The 16344-nt window shown below is 39.0% G+C and overlaps 1 protein-coding gene across 1 annotated transcript in view; it reads right to left on the bottom strand.

The window, feature by feature from the left end:
• Positions 1 to 16344, bottom strand: part of Cntn5 (contactin 5) — a 1035258-nt gene that overhangs the window by 320284 nt on the left and 698630 nt on the right. The window contains exon 7 of the mRNA XM_076926087.1: positions 10193 to 10288. Coding sequence (XP_076782202.1) covers positions 10193 to 10288 — 96 coding nt within the window. The remainder of the gene's footprint in view (positions 1 to 10192; positions 10289 to 16344) is intronic.

Here is a 16344-nt window from a genome sequence, read left to right as displayed (position 1 = left end):
CTAGGATCTTAAGATCCTAATGCAAGCCCCTGAGCTACTGTTCATAATGGAACAGATCACTGTTGGGAAGAGACCTTTGCACCTAGTTGACTCTAAAATGACAAAGTGAAGAGGGAGCACCATAATCATCAGTACAGTATTTACCACACAGCAGCACATTATATAATAAATATAATATACAATATACAATATAATATATAATAACATATAATATATAATAATATATAATACATGCTGTTGGATAGTAATCCCCAGGCCCAAGGAGTAACATGGGATTTTCAGATCTTTAGTTTGATTTCCTTTACTACTTGTAGAAAGGGCTAGGGGAGGTTGAGACAAGGAGAAGGGGAGGGATAATTTTGGGAGAGATTTGTAAGGGTAGAACTGGGAGGAGAGGGGGCCAGCCACTGGGATGTTAAGTGAATAAATATATATATAAGGCCTAGTCAAATCACTCTAGTACTCATGCACTTGCAAAATTCTGAAAAGGAAGAGTTACAATAAGAACATACTTTATGTTCCAAATTTATACGACAGATAAGTAGCAAAGTTTAATCTTTCTGATCCCAGAGCACAAAAGTTAAAAGCTGGCACAGTATTTCAAGTCTGGACATTAAAGTCTGGGTCCAGTTTCAACAGATATTGATAAAACAGATGTGATTGCAGCTCCTTGGCTCCGCTGGCATTACCACTGTCTTCTCCCCACTGGGGATGTCCATATTTCCTTCTCCAAACCTCCCACTTACATTCCCAAACTAGGTCCCAAACACTTCTCACAGGATGCATCAGCATTCTATGATACTCATCATGTTTAAAAATAAAGCATGCCCACTCTTTTGCTGATTCCTCCTTCTTTGCAGTATCCAGCAATGTTTGCCCTATTTTCTGTCATTTACAGCATATGTGTGTTAAATAATGTATGTTTATTCTCTGCCCTATGCCAACACACACACACACACACACACACACACACGCACACGCACACGCACACGCACGCACGCACGCACGCACACACGCACACACGCACACACGCACACACACACACATTATAAAATTTTAGAAGAGTCATGAAGAATTAGAGAATTAGGAAGAAAAGATAGATTATCAAAAGAGCCCCTTAACAATCAAGGTCCAGGAAATACCATGGGAGTTTTGGATCTTTAGTTTGGATGGCTTTACTGCTTGGGGAAAGGGGTGAGGGCGGAGGAGACAAGAACCCCTTGTGTAGCCCATACTTGTCTTGAAGTCATACTGATTCTCCTGCCTCAGCTTCTGAGTTATGGGTTTATATGTGTGTTATTTCATCTAGCTATAAGATTAGTACAGGTGAGAGATCCAGCAAATAGCAGCCACAGGCAGGAGTATATCTGCTGCTTACCTTCTTACTGAGTTGAGAGAATACCTGAAGGATGAGTGAAGCTCTACATTCCAATGCTGGGATGAAGATAGCTATGTTTTAAAAGGCACATCTTCACTTGCCTATGGCTATTCCATGTTCTAGAACTGTGAGCTTAGGAAAGAGATGACATAATGCACAATGGGCCAAGCATATTTAACAGTCATCTATTTATGGAAAAGTTGTCTGACCCTCGTAGGGAAGAATCTAATCTCAAGGAGGTCTCCCAAGCTTGGTGAACAAATACAACAAAGAATGCAGTAATAAGGGCACTAAGAGAGAGGTGGAAGTATATAGCAAGGGGTTACTGGCATTGCAGAGTTCATTAGTTTTAGCGCTGATCAAACTTTATTTAGAGCAGGAGCCCTGTGGTTTGCTCTCATTTTTTTTTTCTTTTCTGATCAACCTCCTTTTCTTCTTGTTAAAGATTTGCTGTAGTTATTTACCTTAGAGGAGGCTTGAGAAAAATAACTTATTTTATTTTAATTTATTTTATGGCATGTCTCTTTTGCCTGCATGTATGCAGGAAGTGAATGTGCAGCCCACACAGCACACAAGACGGAAGTAGATTCTCTGAGGACCTGGAGATTTAGACAGATGTAAGCACACGCAGTGCGGGTATTGTAATAGAACCTGTGTCCTCAGAAATAGCCATCCATGCTTGCAGCCTCTGAGCCCTCTGTTCATCCCCAACAATATTCTACTTAAAGTATGGCATGAATGAGAGTTACTAGCTCTATATTTTTAAGACCAGAAAGTGAGCAAGGTTCTAAAAATATTTTTCAACTATCTAACTTTTTGTGTGTATGTGTGTATGTATACATGTGTGTACACATGCCATGGTGTACAAATGGAGGTCAGAGGACAAGGTGCATGAGTCCATTCTTCTCTTTCCAAGTGTGGATTCTTGGATCAAATTCAGATCCTAATACTTGGTGGCCAGCAACTTTACCCACTGAGCTATGTCATGAGACCCAGAGGCAAAGATTTAATCTTTCGTACTAAACGGAGTTGAAACAAACACTTCAGTTCAGATCAACGTTTGACTTCCCGATTCTGTGTTTTGTTTTTCTTTATGTCATATTTCCCTTTAGAGTCAGAGTAGGTAAGAATATGCCTCAGTTGTATCAGAATACAGGAGTATAATCATTTAAAGAAATCAGAGCTATATACTTAAAAGCTCATTATGAAAAGTCAGATTCATTATAATTTGATTGGCTGGCTGGCCAAACTAAAGTGGAAATGTGTCAGTATAAAAACACCAAGCAAGTGTGAGGTACTAATTAACAGAGTTGCTATGTTCTCTGACTCATTTTTCTCTACATCATCACATAGATTATTTCAAAAGGGTGGATACAAAAAGCATATTAAGTGGTTATGAATATATGGTCAAATTCAATTAAATGATTGAAATAATTAGTGTTAAAATTTTATATTGAATATGTAAATCAGAGGGCTGTGCAACCTAGTCGCCCCTTCTACTGTGCCTGAATTGTCTTAAAGAAAGTTCTGGTGTGTTTACTTGTGGGTAATTGCTGGGAACACTGAAAGTTCCTCTAGCTGTAGGTTGGGTGGCTGGGAACTCTGAGAGTTTCTCCACTGGGAAGTTAGGCATGGCTGCTGTGGCTCCACGGTTCCTCACAGCATAGCCCTAATGACAAGAGAAAGTCCATGAGTTTTTACAGGCTTTAATGTCATGGCAGATGGTGGATGGATCTGGATGCACCCCCCAGAAACCCAGGGCAGACCTGAGATAAATAAGGAGGAAGAGAGGGGAGAGGGGCTGGGAAAGAATGTTTAATTGGCTCCACCCTCTGACCTTCAGGTACCTCATTAGTATGTAAATGTCTCTAAAGCCCAGAGGCCTGTTCCTCTTGACTGTTGGCCATAGACCTCTCTGTGGGAGTGCTTGTGGAGGGCCGAAGCTAAAGAAAAGAACAAGGACCTGGGAGCAGAGCTGAATTCCTGCCGTCCAATGATGATCTGGGGTTCTAAGCTCATGCTAGAACAAGCACCCAACTGCTTCTCTCAGCCCACTGCCCCACATTTACTTGCTGATATTTGGTATTCTATGAACAAACTCTGTCAGGAGTCATCAAATGCCTAGGTCTGCAAAAGCCCCAAGCTTTCATCTTCAGCAATATCAACAATAGATATCACACAACAGCAGGGAGGGACATGGCAAGAACAATACAGTGATGAAGTTTAAAAAGTACAGAAGATTTTGAAAGTATGTCAAATGTATCTCTTGATGGCTCCTGAGCTTGAACAAACAATTCTGCAGCTCCTGGAATAAACACTTAAACATTTCTTGTGGCTTGGGTTGAAACAATCTTTCTCTGGGTAAATGAAAAGTAAAAAAAATTTGATTATCTTTTATTTCTTAGAGAAATATTAACAACAAAATAGTAAATCAGTTAATAAGTAAATAACTTATATAGGGGTGAATGTTTGGTTGTCAATCAAATTAAATGTTGACATACCTTATCTGAATCATTTCAGAAACTTAAGTCATCAGTAGCCTCTGTTTGTTTAGCATCAGACTTTATGTAATTTCACAATTGGGATTTGTAGAAAGACCATGTGTTACAGTCACAAAGGTATGGATCTGAGTTTCTGCTCATCAGCTGTGGGACTGAAAGCATTCATCTCTGGACTTCAATATCTCTCTTAATAACACAAAGCTATTAATAGCAAAAGTATAATGCAGGGATTAAAAATGAAATTAAATACATAGCATAGACATAAAATACTGACTTTCCTTTTTTCATGCTGGGAGATGAATTTTCAAAGAATTTTTTGAAGCCACATCTCACAATTTATGTCCTCCCTGCAACCGTAATTTTTAGAGGAAAAAGAATCATAGTTATGCCATAATGACAACTTAATTGACCACTTTGAAAATTTGTTCTACCTGAAATATAGTTTTAAGAATCTTTTTGCATCTAATCAATGTCTTCTGGTTTCACTGCTGACAACATGCGCAGACAGCTCTCACATACCTCACCGTGACACTTAGAGCCTTGCAAAACTTCTACTTAATAAAGTTGAAAAGGCAGATTTGTAAAATAGCTTCCACCACTAGAAAATAGTTACCAAACAATTAAAGTATGACCAAGAAGCTCTGTCAGAGTGAAGGCCTTACACAGAGTGGTTAGAAATTGTATAATTATATAGATACAGAATTTACTTTGATGCCTGCAAAGTTTGCTATCATACTGTATAGATTACTTTAAGCATGTGAGCATGCGAGCAGATAATTTATGTTTCCAATTAGCCTATGATACAGAGGTCACTTAAAGATGAAGATATGCTCTCCCTGGCTTTAGGGTGGGTCCCTTTTCCTCTGTCCATGGTTCTCTCCTCATCACTAAGGTCCATACTCACGTTTCCAAATTTTCTTCACCTTCCTATTCCCTTACTGTCAACTTAATGTCAACTACTAATTAGTGTTAGCAGATAATGATTTACAGCATCACCTTTCTCAGAAGCATTTGCATTTTAAAGAGGATTCTAGAAGATGGATCTTCAAGACAAAATTGAATTTAATGCTTACTTCTCTCTAAGCACTGGGCTAATTGCCTTACATAAACTGCCTCTTAATACTACCGTCCATGAGATAGCTTTTATTATTCCCTTTATAGGTACAATAGGGCTAATTTAGCAAATAAAGCCAGTAATAAGTGTCAAAGGTAGGATGAGAATCCCTGGCTGGAAGCCTACTCATCCAGGTACAATATAAGTGTGGAGAGTAACCTTGCAGAAACAGGCTGTCGTCCCCTGTCAACTTGCCTGCACAGCTGAATCTGGAATTCTATGGTTGGTCACTATCACACCAGAATTCACTTGAAACTGGTGAACTCAATAAAAGACAAAATTTTTTGAATCTCCAGAAAACATACCCTAAACTAAAGACTCTCATAGATTCATTACAACCCTTCCAAAAAGAGGAACCTGTGGCCCAAGAAGCTCAGCATGGTGAAAGGAACACTGGCTAGTGGATGGAGTCTGATGGCAGAGAGCTTGTTTCAGAGCTGGCTCTAGATAGAGGGTTTAACTTCGGGGGAAATCCAAAGTCACCAAGGACCAGAGACATATTTCATCTGAAATTTAGCTTGAAAGAACTTTACGTGATCATCAAGATAGACTCATGATGAGATAAAAATCACTTAGAGTGCTTGCTAAGATAAGGAGAACAGCCTCGAAGCAAGTATCTTGATTTTTCTGCTTTCATTTTGCATTGCTCCAGTTTAACATCCAGCCTGCTGGGCTGAGATTTGTAACTTTAATGCTCTTTTTATTTCTTGCCACAGTAGCTGGTAGTGGTCTCTGCAAAGATGCTAAGCAGTGTCTGTGATGCATTCTCCTCATATTTTGTGATACAGGGCCACTGTGACCTGGTCATGTAGATGATGTGTCAACTTTGGAGCTCCTGAACTGAACAGGTTTGATAAATGAGAAGCAGTCCCCCAGAATACTAGCAGATGTACCACACCCGAACAGTTAATTTTATAATCAGCTGAAGAAAAATTGCCATCTTAGATACAACTAGCTACTATATCATGTATATTTTCTTATTCTGCTTTCATTTCAGTAGCTATTAAAAGCAGTTTGTACCTTAGAAACGCACTAATCAATGTTAGTTTTTTCCCAACAATGCTTATAAAATAAAGAAAAATGTACTTAGCCTATAGCTTCTGCTATTTACACCTAAGCATTCTGTCTAAGGAATCTCACTTAACCCCTGAGATACCTCCTAGTCTATGTGCTAATCATGCTCCTAGAATTCTGTTTCTTGCCATATTTTGGCAGCTCAAGGTATCTACTTTAATCAAGGCTGACTGGATTCATAGTCTACCTTATCTTCCCCTTAAGCCAACATCATCAATTTTGCCTAAATAAGACACTGACGAGAAACCCAAGTTTCCTTGTATCTTCAAAATTATTTTGGCAATGAACAAACAAATAAATCATCAATAACAAACACACATAAATCAGGTGGAGAGCTGTCAATGGGTAGTGGCTGCTGAGGGATGGAGATGCAGTTTCCTTCAGAGGTGTGGCCAATCTCTGTTGTGTGACTCTGTGATGGCGTGTGTATGAGTAGCACTAAGGAGACTCAGGGAGAAGAAGAAGAGGAGGGTAGAGGAAGGAGGAAAAAAAAGACATTACACTGGGAAGGAGGATCTGGGAGGAGTTGGACTTGAAGAGAGATAAGGGTGGATTTTATCTAAATCTATTGTATCATGTATTAAATTAAAAGTGAATATAAAATAAGGAATTCAAAATATTATATATGTAGTTTAGTGCTTTATGCATATATTCCTAAGGAACAAAGGACATTTTAATATTTAAATGAGATTATAAGTGAGTAGTAGACTCATTATTGGTACCATGAGGATGATAATCCCTAAGTCACACACATTTATGAGGACAGTGTGAATACTGAACTGTAGAGGGCCATTTCACATACACATTCATTATAGACTGAGCTCTTTTTTCCTGGTATTGAGAAACACTGATGGATCCCAGGGATGTTTGGCAGCCTTCTACCTGCTGAGCCACACCCCTAGGCTCCCCAGCTCCCTATGTTTTTCTTCTGAGAATTTTAGGTTCCAATGTAAGCTTTTGAGTATTTCTACACATAATTAAACCAAATATACTTGAGATGAGATAGAAATCACCGCTCTCTTTAGAAAGTTATCAGGGAACACCTCCAATCCTCACTCTTTGTCAGCTACAGCAGTATGATCTTGTCAATTTGACGCTAGCCAATTTGAAGCTAATCAGGAGAATGATACACATGCACTTGCTTGAGCACACACACACACACACACACACACACACAGGGGGGGTGTAGAGGAGAGGGGAAAAGGAAAGGTGAGAGGAAGAGGGAGAGAGTGAGAGGGAGACAGACTGGGATAAAAACCAAAATCCTCTTTTTAAAACCCAGAAACAATAATTAATTAAAATTAAGAACTAATTTTAAAGGTACTATTTAGGAGGACTTTTTGTCCATTTTTATACAGATTATTTACTCTAGATGTAATAACTTGAATTTGAAAAAGTTTGAACAAACGGAAGTTAAATTTTGTTTAATGAAAATCAGTTTGGAAAGATTAACTTAATAGTCTCTAGGTAGATAGTTGCTTCCTCCTAGAAAGCATGTTCTCCTTCTTCACATGTTCCCAAATAGGCTTTCGTGATCGTCTCTTGGGCAGTGAAAGGAAAATTTAGCAAAATAGCCTATCCTAGTTTTCATCGAAAGTCAAAGAAAAGTGTGCTTTGTACCTCCCTTTGAAAGGGATGAGAAATAGACCTTTGAGATATTTCTAACCATTGAATCCTCTCTGTTAGCTGATGTGTTTCTCCATTTCATATCCTTCTCAGTGATGCTCAGTAGGCATTCTTCCTTGAGAGAACAGTACTAGACTGTGTTAAGCATTGAAGCCAGTGTCTGTCATGAATATGTGCTCCAAAGAACTAATATGAGAGAGTTGATGTCTCTTTAAAATGCTGCAAAGCTCGACTATTAGAACCAATGTTTACTCAGGAATTCCCTACTTTTCATTGAAGACCTACTAAGTGTTGTGTACTGTGCTATAAGTGGGGATATTAATTGTAGTATGATGAATTTCATAGCATGAGAGAAGTGCCAGTCTCCTAGGAGATCTACAAAGAATTGTACAGATTTACTGCTGATACTTTATATCACATAACAAAATTTGCTTAAAAAAAACAGCAAAAATTATGATTTAAAACAAGGAAGAAAATAAAGGAAACAAATCTGGATGAGGCATAGAAAAGAACACGCTCGGTGAGGCAGGCTCTGCATAGCTCTTTGGATGAGACTGGAATTCGGGTTTGAGCTGTGGATCTCATACAAGGTTATAGCTGTTTTCTGATTAAGCCTTTGGTTTCATGTCATCAAAGCTAAGACAGCTGACGTGGTCAGAGCTCCTGAATCATGGGACAGAGACCCAGCCTGGACCCTAACTTTCCCCTACCTTGGCTCTGTAGCAATTGTTCTGCGTACACTTTTTCTATGTATTATAGTGAGCATGCCCAGGCTCCCCCAAAATTTCTCATTTCTCAGTGACAGTGATCTCTAACACTTCAGGTTTCAGTCACTGCTTTAGGGAGAATATAAAATGTTTTAATGTGGCCTTTATACCAATGATATTAATTTGAGTTTACATTTTCTACTTTTCAGTTATCTTTATTAACAATACACTGAGGCAAAGGGAAGTAACTGTATAGGTTTACTTGACATGCATCTGATCCTCTTTGTTCTTGCCCTCATGCTCAAGTCCCTGATGGTAATTTCTGCCTGAAAAAATTAACTTGTGTGCCATCATTAAATATAAGCATGGATTAATTTATTAATTTTTTTCAGCTTCAACTCTGTGCCAGTCTCTTTCTCAGCCAAGTGGGTAACAAAGCCTGGAGAATTTCTCTCTTGGTGGGATTTACATTATAACTGAGGATGATAAAAAGTGACATTGTAAAGTAAATACATCTATATGGTGTGCTAAATGATGAGTTTTATGGAGAAAACACAGCGCAAAGGTAAAAATGAAAAGAGTTGTTGTGAAGTGAAAACTCAATCAAGGCAAGTTAGGGAAGGTTCTGCTAAGATGGTGGGACTTGAAGAAAGATAGGGCATGAAGGACGAATACTGCAGGCCATGTGGCTTCAGTGGCTAGAGACAAACCTAGGAACAGCTCAGACAGGAGTATGCATGGTTACTCAAGAGCCATTGGCCAAGCCAAGAAGTAGATAGAAGATACACTCACAGAAAGCATAAGTAGCTCCATTCCACCTTCTGTCTCTCAGTCCTTCCTAGAGTTCTTTCACATGGAATATGTAGGAACACAGCAAAGTCATCTACAAACCAGAGAGGGGGCCCTCACCAAACCCTGTTCACCTCCACCCTCACATTAGGGTTCCACCAGTCAGAACTATGAAAATGTCCCCTTGTTTAGGTCATCCAGCTTGTGGCATTTTGGTCTGGCAGCTTGAGCAGACTCACATTCAGCCTCATTTAGAGTCAAAGCCAGGCTCCTTACAGTGGCTTGGAGAATTCACCATCTGGCTGCCCATTAATGGATGTCAGACTCTCTCAAATTGTTTTCCAGAAAGGGTATACTGAGATATAAACAGGTATGTGTTTCCAACCACTGGACTTGAACAAATTAGTGGCAAATTGGTAAAGGAGTACAAATGATTTGTAGCATAGTCTGCTTTTCTGCTTCATACAACACTGAGGTAATTACCCTGTTTAATTACTCTTTCCCACAGTTTGATAAGCAAGACTGTTGCTAACACAGAAATAGGTTAATGATACCCTTGTTTGAAATGTAGAGCTTTTTTTTAGCACTTTTTCCCTGGTATGGAAAAGAACACTGTAAGCACACACCTACGGAGCCTATCTTCTGAAATGTGGGGACTCGCTAGCAGTCACTCACTCAGTTCTGACCCCTAAGTTTTCCAAGTTTTCATGTTTCTTGCCCTTTGGACCATATATTTCCCACTAATGTCAACAGAGGCATAATGTCAACCATCAACAAAATGTGAAGAAAACAATTATACCCAGCACAACCTCCTACTCAATGGAACATAAGATGTATGAGCAGTAATTACACATGAATGCTGATATGAATCGTGTCAACCATGCACATGTCAACTGAGGTGGTTCCTGGTCACACCCTGTCCTTGAGAATGAACACACATTGCATGGAAGTGAGGCAGACAGCACATGAGAGTAGCAATAAGATAGAAAGGGAGTTACTATACCTGGAGAATGAGGTGGTGGAGAGCACATCAGAACAACCCCCTGGCCTTCCCGCACTGAGACTGCACTTCTTGTCCGGCCACTAAAGTTTCCCAGATCTGTCAATACAACACAGCATTTAAATGTCATGCACAAAAGAAATAAAATCAAAATAAAATACTATGACAGTTTTTACTTATTTTTCTAGTATCTTGACAATGACTCTTTTTGTTTATTTGTATTGTTGCAAAGGTCTGATAAATAAATCCAGAATCACCTAGTGTTAGAACAATTTAAATAAGTTTATAGTATTCACAAAATACTATATTTTTTATATTTATTTACGGGGTCTTCCAAGTTACTAGTACAGAAAGAAACTAAACAATATAATATTTGGACATACTGAGCATTTTTAATTCTATTTGATACATACTGACATTTCAATGAGAAAAAAACTATCTTTCACAAGGAGACACAAGGAGACACACAGCCGTGATTAGGAGTGGCACACGGCTAGCCTGCTACCTCATTAGCTGCCAAGGTAAAGTGTTGTGTAAAGGCAACCATGAGTTTGCAAAATGAGAGAAGCTTTGTGCTCTAGTGAAATATAATGAGGGCATGAGATGTTCTTTTCTGTAAGAGTGAATGTGAACGTCATGTTCTTTCATTTTATGCAGGGATAAAAGGGGACCTCTAAATTAATTATACTCATCTATTTTGGATAGACGAGGAATATTAAAGGTATCGAAACTCATGTGTATGTGAGTCACTGGGGTCAGCTGCCTTCACCCAAATTACATCACATTTACACAGATGGAAAAGGAGCTCTAACGAAACATGGCCCTGAAGTGGACGATGAGATTTTATCTGTATTTAATTGTTGTTTATTGATCTATTCATCACACCACCCACAGGCATCATGTGCCAGTGAATTAGTCTGACCAAGTGTCATGATTTTGAGAACATTTTCTTGCAAATGATGATCTCTTAGATAAATATTGTCTCAGAATTGATATCTGTAGCATCACGTTTCCATGGTAAGAAATGCTTTTTTAAAAAGTTCATTATCTTTTCTATTAAACACAAATTTGGTTTTTTTTTTTTTTTTTACTTTTAATGCTTTTCTCTATAAGTGATATGTTTTATGGGAATACAATTTAGAGCTTCAACTTTACTCTTTACAACCTAACAACTGATTAAATTAATCAAGAGCATCCGCTGAAATGATGTGAGGACATACACTAGTTTTGCATAGTGTTTCACCCCCTCCTGTGGTCATGAGTGCCAAATCTAGAGCATTCTGTGTGATAAGACAGTAAACAACACTGAGGTGTGTCTCACCATTCTGGCCACTTTTATATTTTCAAACAGAGTCTCACTAATTTGTCCATGTTGTCCTTGAACTCATGATGTGACTATGGTCTATCAAGGCCTCCAGACACCCCCCTCCCCCACCTCAGCCTTCCCAGTGGTTGGAGTTACATGAAGGGTCAGACCACCAAGCTCATTTTTTATTATTTTATTTAAATGCAAAATAATTTTCTTAATTTTTATATTTATAATCAGATTTTTAAAAATACAGTCACAGTGATGAAGGACTTGGAGGGTGAAGATATAGTGGTGTGTCAGGAGCAGAATGAGAAAACTATTGAGGGCTTTCAATTAAATTGTTGCTATATGGTGAATAAGGAGGCAAGACAGAGGAGAAAGAACAAACTAGTTAAATTATTTTATCAAGTGGGGTGCCATTATTAAGAAATAACAAAAACTAATTATCTAAAAAATAAAGCAAATTCTTCCATTTGACCATGAATGCATTTGCCAAAAGGCCACACTGTGGGTGTCTGGCAGTGAGAATGTCCGCCTCTTCAGAGTGTCATTAGCGCAGAGTGGTCCAACGTGTGTTTGTGGGAGGCAGAAAAGCATGTGGCTCTTGTCTTTAAATGAAAACATATTGCTTCTTCAGATTAGAGCCTGAATCCCTTTTCTCCAGAAAGAGCTCTCAATATAAAGGTCAGACCATGACAAAAGTTTGAAGTTGACTGTTTTGGCCTCCCCTGCTGGAAGGACAAGCAGAAATCACATGATGAGGCAATGAGTGTCCCAGGGCTTCAGTGTAGCTTCAGGGTCTTTTCATCCTCACCAAAGTCACAAAAGGCAAAACCTGTTTGGATACCAACTTATTTAGACTAACTAGTAAATGATTATAAAAATTACACACATTCTTCACACAGATACTCCAAGTCTTTAATATGCACAACATACCATTTTTAATTTACTTATTATGCTAAATTTAATATTTAATAGACAACAATTCAAAATTAGAGCATCTACATGGACTTGAAACACAGAAGTGGCCTAGAAGTCAACTGTAGAAACAAGAAAATTGTCGAATAATTATGACCTGAGGTGTATTTTGAGATCACAATGACCCGAAAGCTCTGTCTGCTTTGCTGTGCATCTGTGTGAACAGAAGACGTTCTCACAGAGTATCTCATGGTTTCCTATTTCTTAGGGGCCACGGCACTACTATTACAAAGCTAAGTAGATATTTTTCAATTACAAATACTTTCTAATGTTTATAAATGTTTCTGCTTTGGCTTTATTGGGTTGAATAGAGAACCTTCTGCAAGCTTGGTAAGCTTTTATACTCAGCTGTATTCCCAGGCCCAGAAATTATTTATTTATTTTTGTCTCATCATTCTGGACTGTGATAAAGTAGCCACTTCTCGTTGTATGTTCTATCTTTTGCCTTAGTTTTTCTGCTTCTAATGGCTGGTGCTTCCAAGCAGGGGGACTATTTCAAATTGAACTCTTTGTGATGCAGGGGTTCTAGCCAAGTCCTGCAGGAAATCCAAAGCCTCTCTTTCCTCCTATCAGTAGGGAAAGTAGACAGAGTAGTCCTATGACATTTCTGAGTCAGGGACTGCACTGCACCCCTCAGTGATATGATGTAGTCACAGAAGAGTGAGTGACTATTCCTCTCTGCACCCCCAAAATAATTTTGTGAGCAGAGCTTTCAACAGGGTAGCTGTGGCAGGAAACAGGTGACTTGGGGCCACATCATAAGAAAGAAGAGGTTGAGAAAGATGGGCACTATTACCCATGTGGCTAAGTGTGGCAGACCACCATGTTTCAATTACAAATACTTTTGAAAAATAAAACCGTGCAGAGAAAAAAATGGAGAAGTTAAGTGGTTTGTTTTGGTTTTGGTTTTGATTTTGGTCACACAAGGTTCGGGTTGATTTCAGAAAGCATGACTTATTTGACAAACCTCCTGATTGGTCTAAACTGGGGAGACCACACCTGGCTGGAAGAAGACAGTGTATTTAGAGGTACTCAGGAAATGTAGTAACCCTTTAGTGGGCATGCATGCAACGTGGATGTTTAACATTTGAACACATCTTACATTCATGCATTAATGAAAGAGATAAAAAATAACAGTTTTCATGAGTGGATTCTTCTTTTTCCTGCAATTGACACAAAGCCTGAGAATACGTAGCCTGTTGACATGGCTCTGAAACCACAGTCTGTTTTAAACTGAAAGGAACCGTTACTGAGGTTACTGTAAATCACATAATGCTCAGACAAGTAAGAGACTGGGAATGTCTGTGATCCAGAACCTAGGATCTGTGAGCCTGGCCTCTGATCTGAGCTTTATGTACTAAGAAACACAGACCTCAACAAAGAGCTTGAATTACAACTGTAGTCAACAGGATCATTATAGCTTTGCAGTCAAAGAGACATGTGCAGGAAATGACGTGAGTGATATATTTCACTATATTTTACTAGTTTATCTTGAGAGTCTATGCAAGTGGGAAGTACACACCTGCTACACTATGTGGTAGAGGTCAGAAGACAACCTACAGGATTCCTCTCTGTCCTATCACAATGTGTGCTCAGAGAATCCAATTTAGGCCACCACTGGGCTTGGTGGCAAGTGCTCTGGTCAATGGAGCCATCCCACTAGCTCCAAACCCAAGAATCTTACCAGCAGTTTTTAAAACGTGTTTGCTGATGGTAGCTAGATTGAAAGCCATAGAGGCATAGAGCCTTGTGGTGTTTTATTGTTGGTTGTGAGTTACAGCTAGTGATCGATAGGGGATGCAGGGCGGGTCTGAGAGCTTCATTTATTGATGAACACACAGAAATTCACCAAGGTTAATCTACAAGAGCTGAAGTTCAGAGCCAGGAGGATGGGAGCATTCAGTGCTTGAAGCAGCAAGATTTTGTGTTCTTATTTTAGTAGAAAGCTGCATTGTCAATTTAGCTTAGACTGTTTTCCATTAATGGAATCATTTCTTTGCTTTTTGAATTATACTGTGTGGAATAGTACTATAATTCTTTTAAATATTTGCTGTAAGTTAGCTCTGAATGAGGCATAATTGCAAATTTCCAAAAAACATAATTTGATAAAATTTATTTCTGCAGAGTATCAGTTTAACCAATTGCAGGTATCTCAAGAATACACTCTATTATGCAAAGATATGGATAGAATTAATATACGGCTAGGATATGATAAGATAAATCTAGAAGGGGTGATGTGAAGTCCTAATGAGACTTCTCTCAGGCTTGAATTTTCTGTGGTGATCTATAGCAGGTCAGATGAGCAAGGACTTGCCATGCCTTGGTGTTCATAGTGTAGTATCAGAAACATCCAGGTTCACCAACTAGACTCAAGAAATAAAGGAAGCTGGCTCAATTTTCCTTGAAAGAGGCATTTTTAAACTCATTTATAAGTAAAACTAGTTAGCAAGTACTTTTGTGGAAAGGTAAAGTGTTCATAGAGCATGATAAAAAAAATCGTTTTGATGTTAGAATTGTTCTTTGGTGTTTATAAGTTACAAAATGCTATTTCAATCATAAATGTTCCATGTGGGGAGTAATCACAGACATAGCATGATGTGATGCATAGATGTACATTTATATAATGTTGGAAGGAATATTAACCCTGGAAGTGGCTCTAAACCTAATTTGACAAATACATATGTTCAATATAAACAAGTATACAAATAATGTAGTTAGTGAATTCCTATGTACATTTCTTCCCAAATTCTGATCAGCAACAGCTCATCAAAACTTCAGGACATTAAAGCTGAGGGTGATATCACATGCCTGCGATCCCTGCACTAGGCATGTTGAGGCAGACAAGTAGTGAATTTGAAGCCACTTGGTGCTACATTATGAGAGACAATCTCAAAACAAAACACATGAGCATGTGCAAACACACACACACACACAGAGGGGCAGAGAAAGAGAGAAAGAGAGAAAGAGAGAGACAGACAGAGAGAAAATGAAGAATACAGTATGCATATTAAAGACCCTTAGAGATGGGGGAGAGGTATCAAATAGTAAAAATCACAAATTGCACAAGGATTCCTGCAAGTCACAAATCTCTTTATTGTCTCTCATATAGTTTGCAAACTTTTATTAAATGATCTCTCTTCCTTTTCTTCAGCCTCTCTTCTGTGTGGAATGGGCCTAGCCCTCAGTGAACTAGCACTGTGAACTTGCACACAGCTATACAATGTTCATGGACCCCAGTGCTTCCAGCTAAGGGGAATGGTAAAGCTTTCCCCCCCTTGCCAGGCTCACGGGAATGCCAAATTCCTGCTCTGGTTCAATTACAGATATTATGAATAATTGGCCTTTAGATAAAAATAGTATGTGAAGAAACCATGAGCCAAGCTGCTGGAGACCACTTACCTAGGTTAACAAACCTACCTCTCTTAAAGCTATATACAGTAAACCCTCTTGCTTGAATCTGATGGAGAAAGAATTACCCCTCGGCTGGTGGCTGCTGCCGATGCTACTACATCAGAACAACTAGCCAACCCAGTTCCAGCATTTTGGCTCATGTGTCTGTGTGTCTGTCCTTCATTCCCTCTTCACTTCCCAGTCAAGTTTCTGGGACTCAGTTCACAGGAATCACAGCACTCTCCATTTCATTCCCAAAGCATCAGCAGCCGTGGTTCCCTGGACCACCTGTACATGCACATGGTATCCTGGATGTGCACAAGTAAACATAGTGGAGAGAGGGGAACCAACCATAATCACCTGCTTAGTTCTGAGATCGTGATGTCTACAGATACTCTTCATCACCTCTGGGCTCTCTGTCTAGAATGTCTGCTCTAGGCAACCCAGGTATCTATTTTCTTTAAATTAATTAAAAAAC

The sequence above is a fragment of the Arvicanthis niloticus genome, chromosome 27 (assembly GCF_011762505.2).
Source record: "Arvicanthis niloticus isolate mArvNil1 chromosome 27, mArvNil1.pat.X, whole genome shotgun sequence".
Lineage (NCBI taxonomy): Eukaryota > Metazoa > Chordata > Mammalia > Rodentia > Muridae > Arvicanthis > Arvicanthis niloticus.
This window is presented reverse-complemented; position numbering and strand designations above follow the sequence as displayed.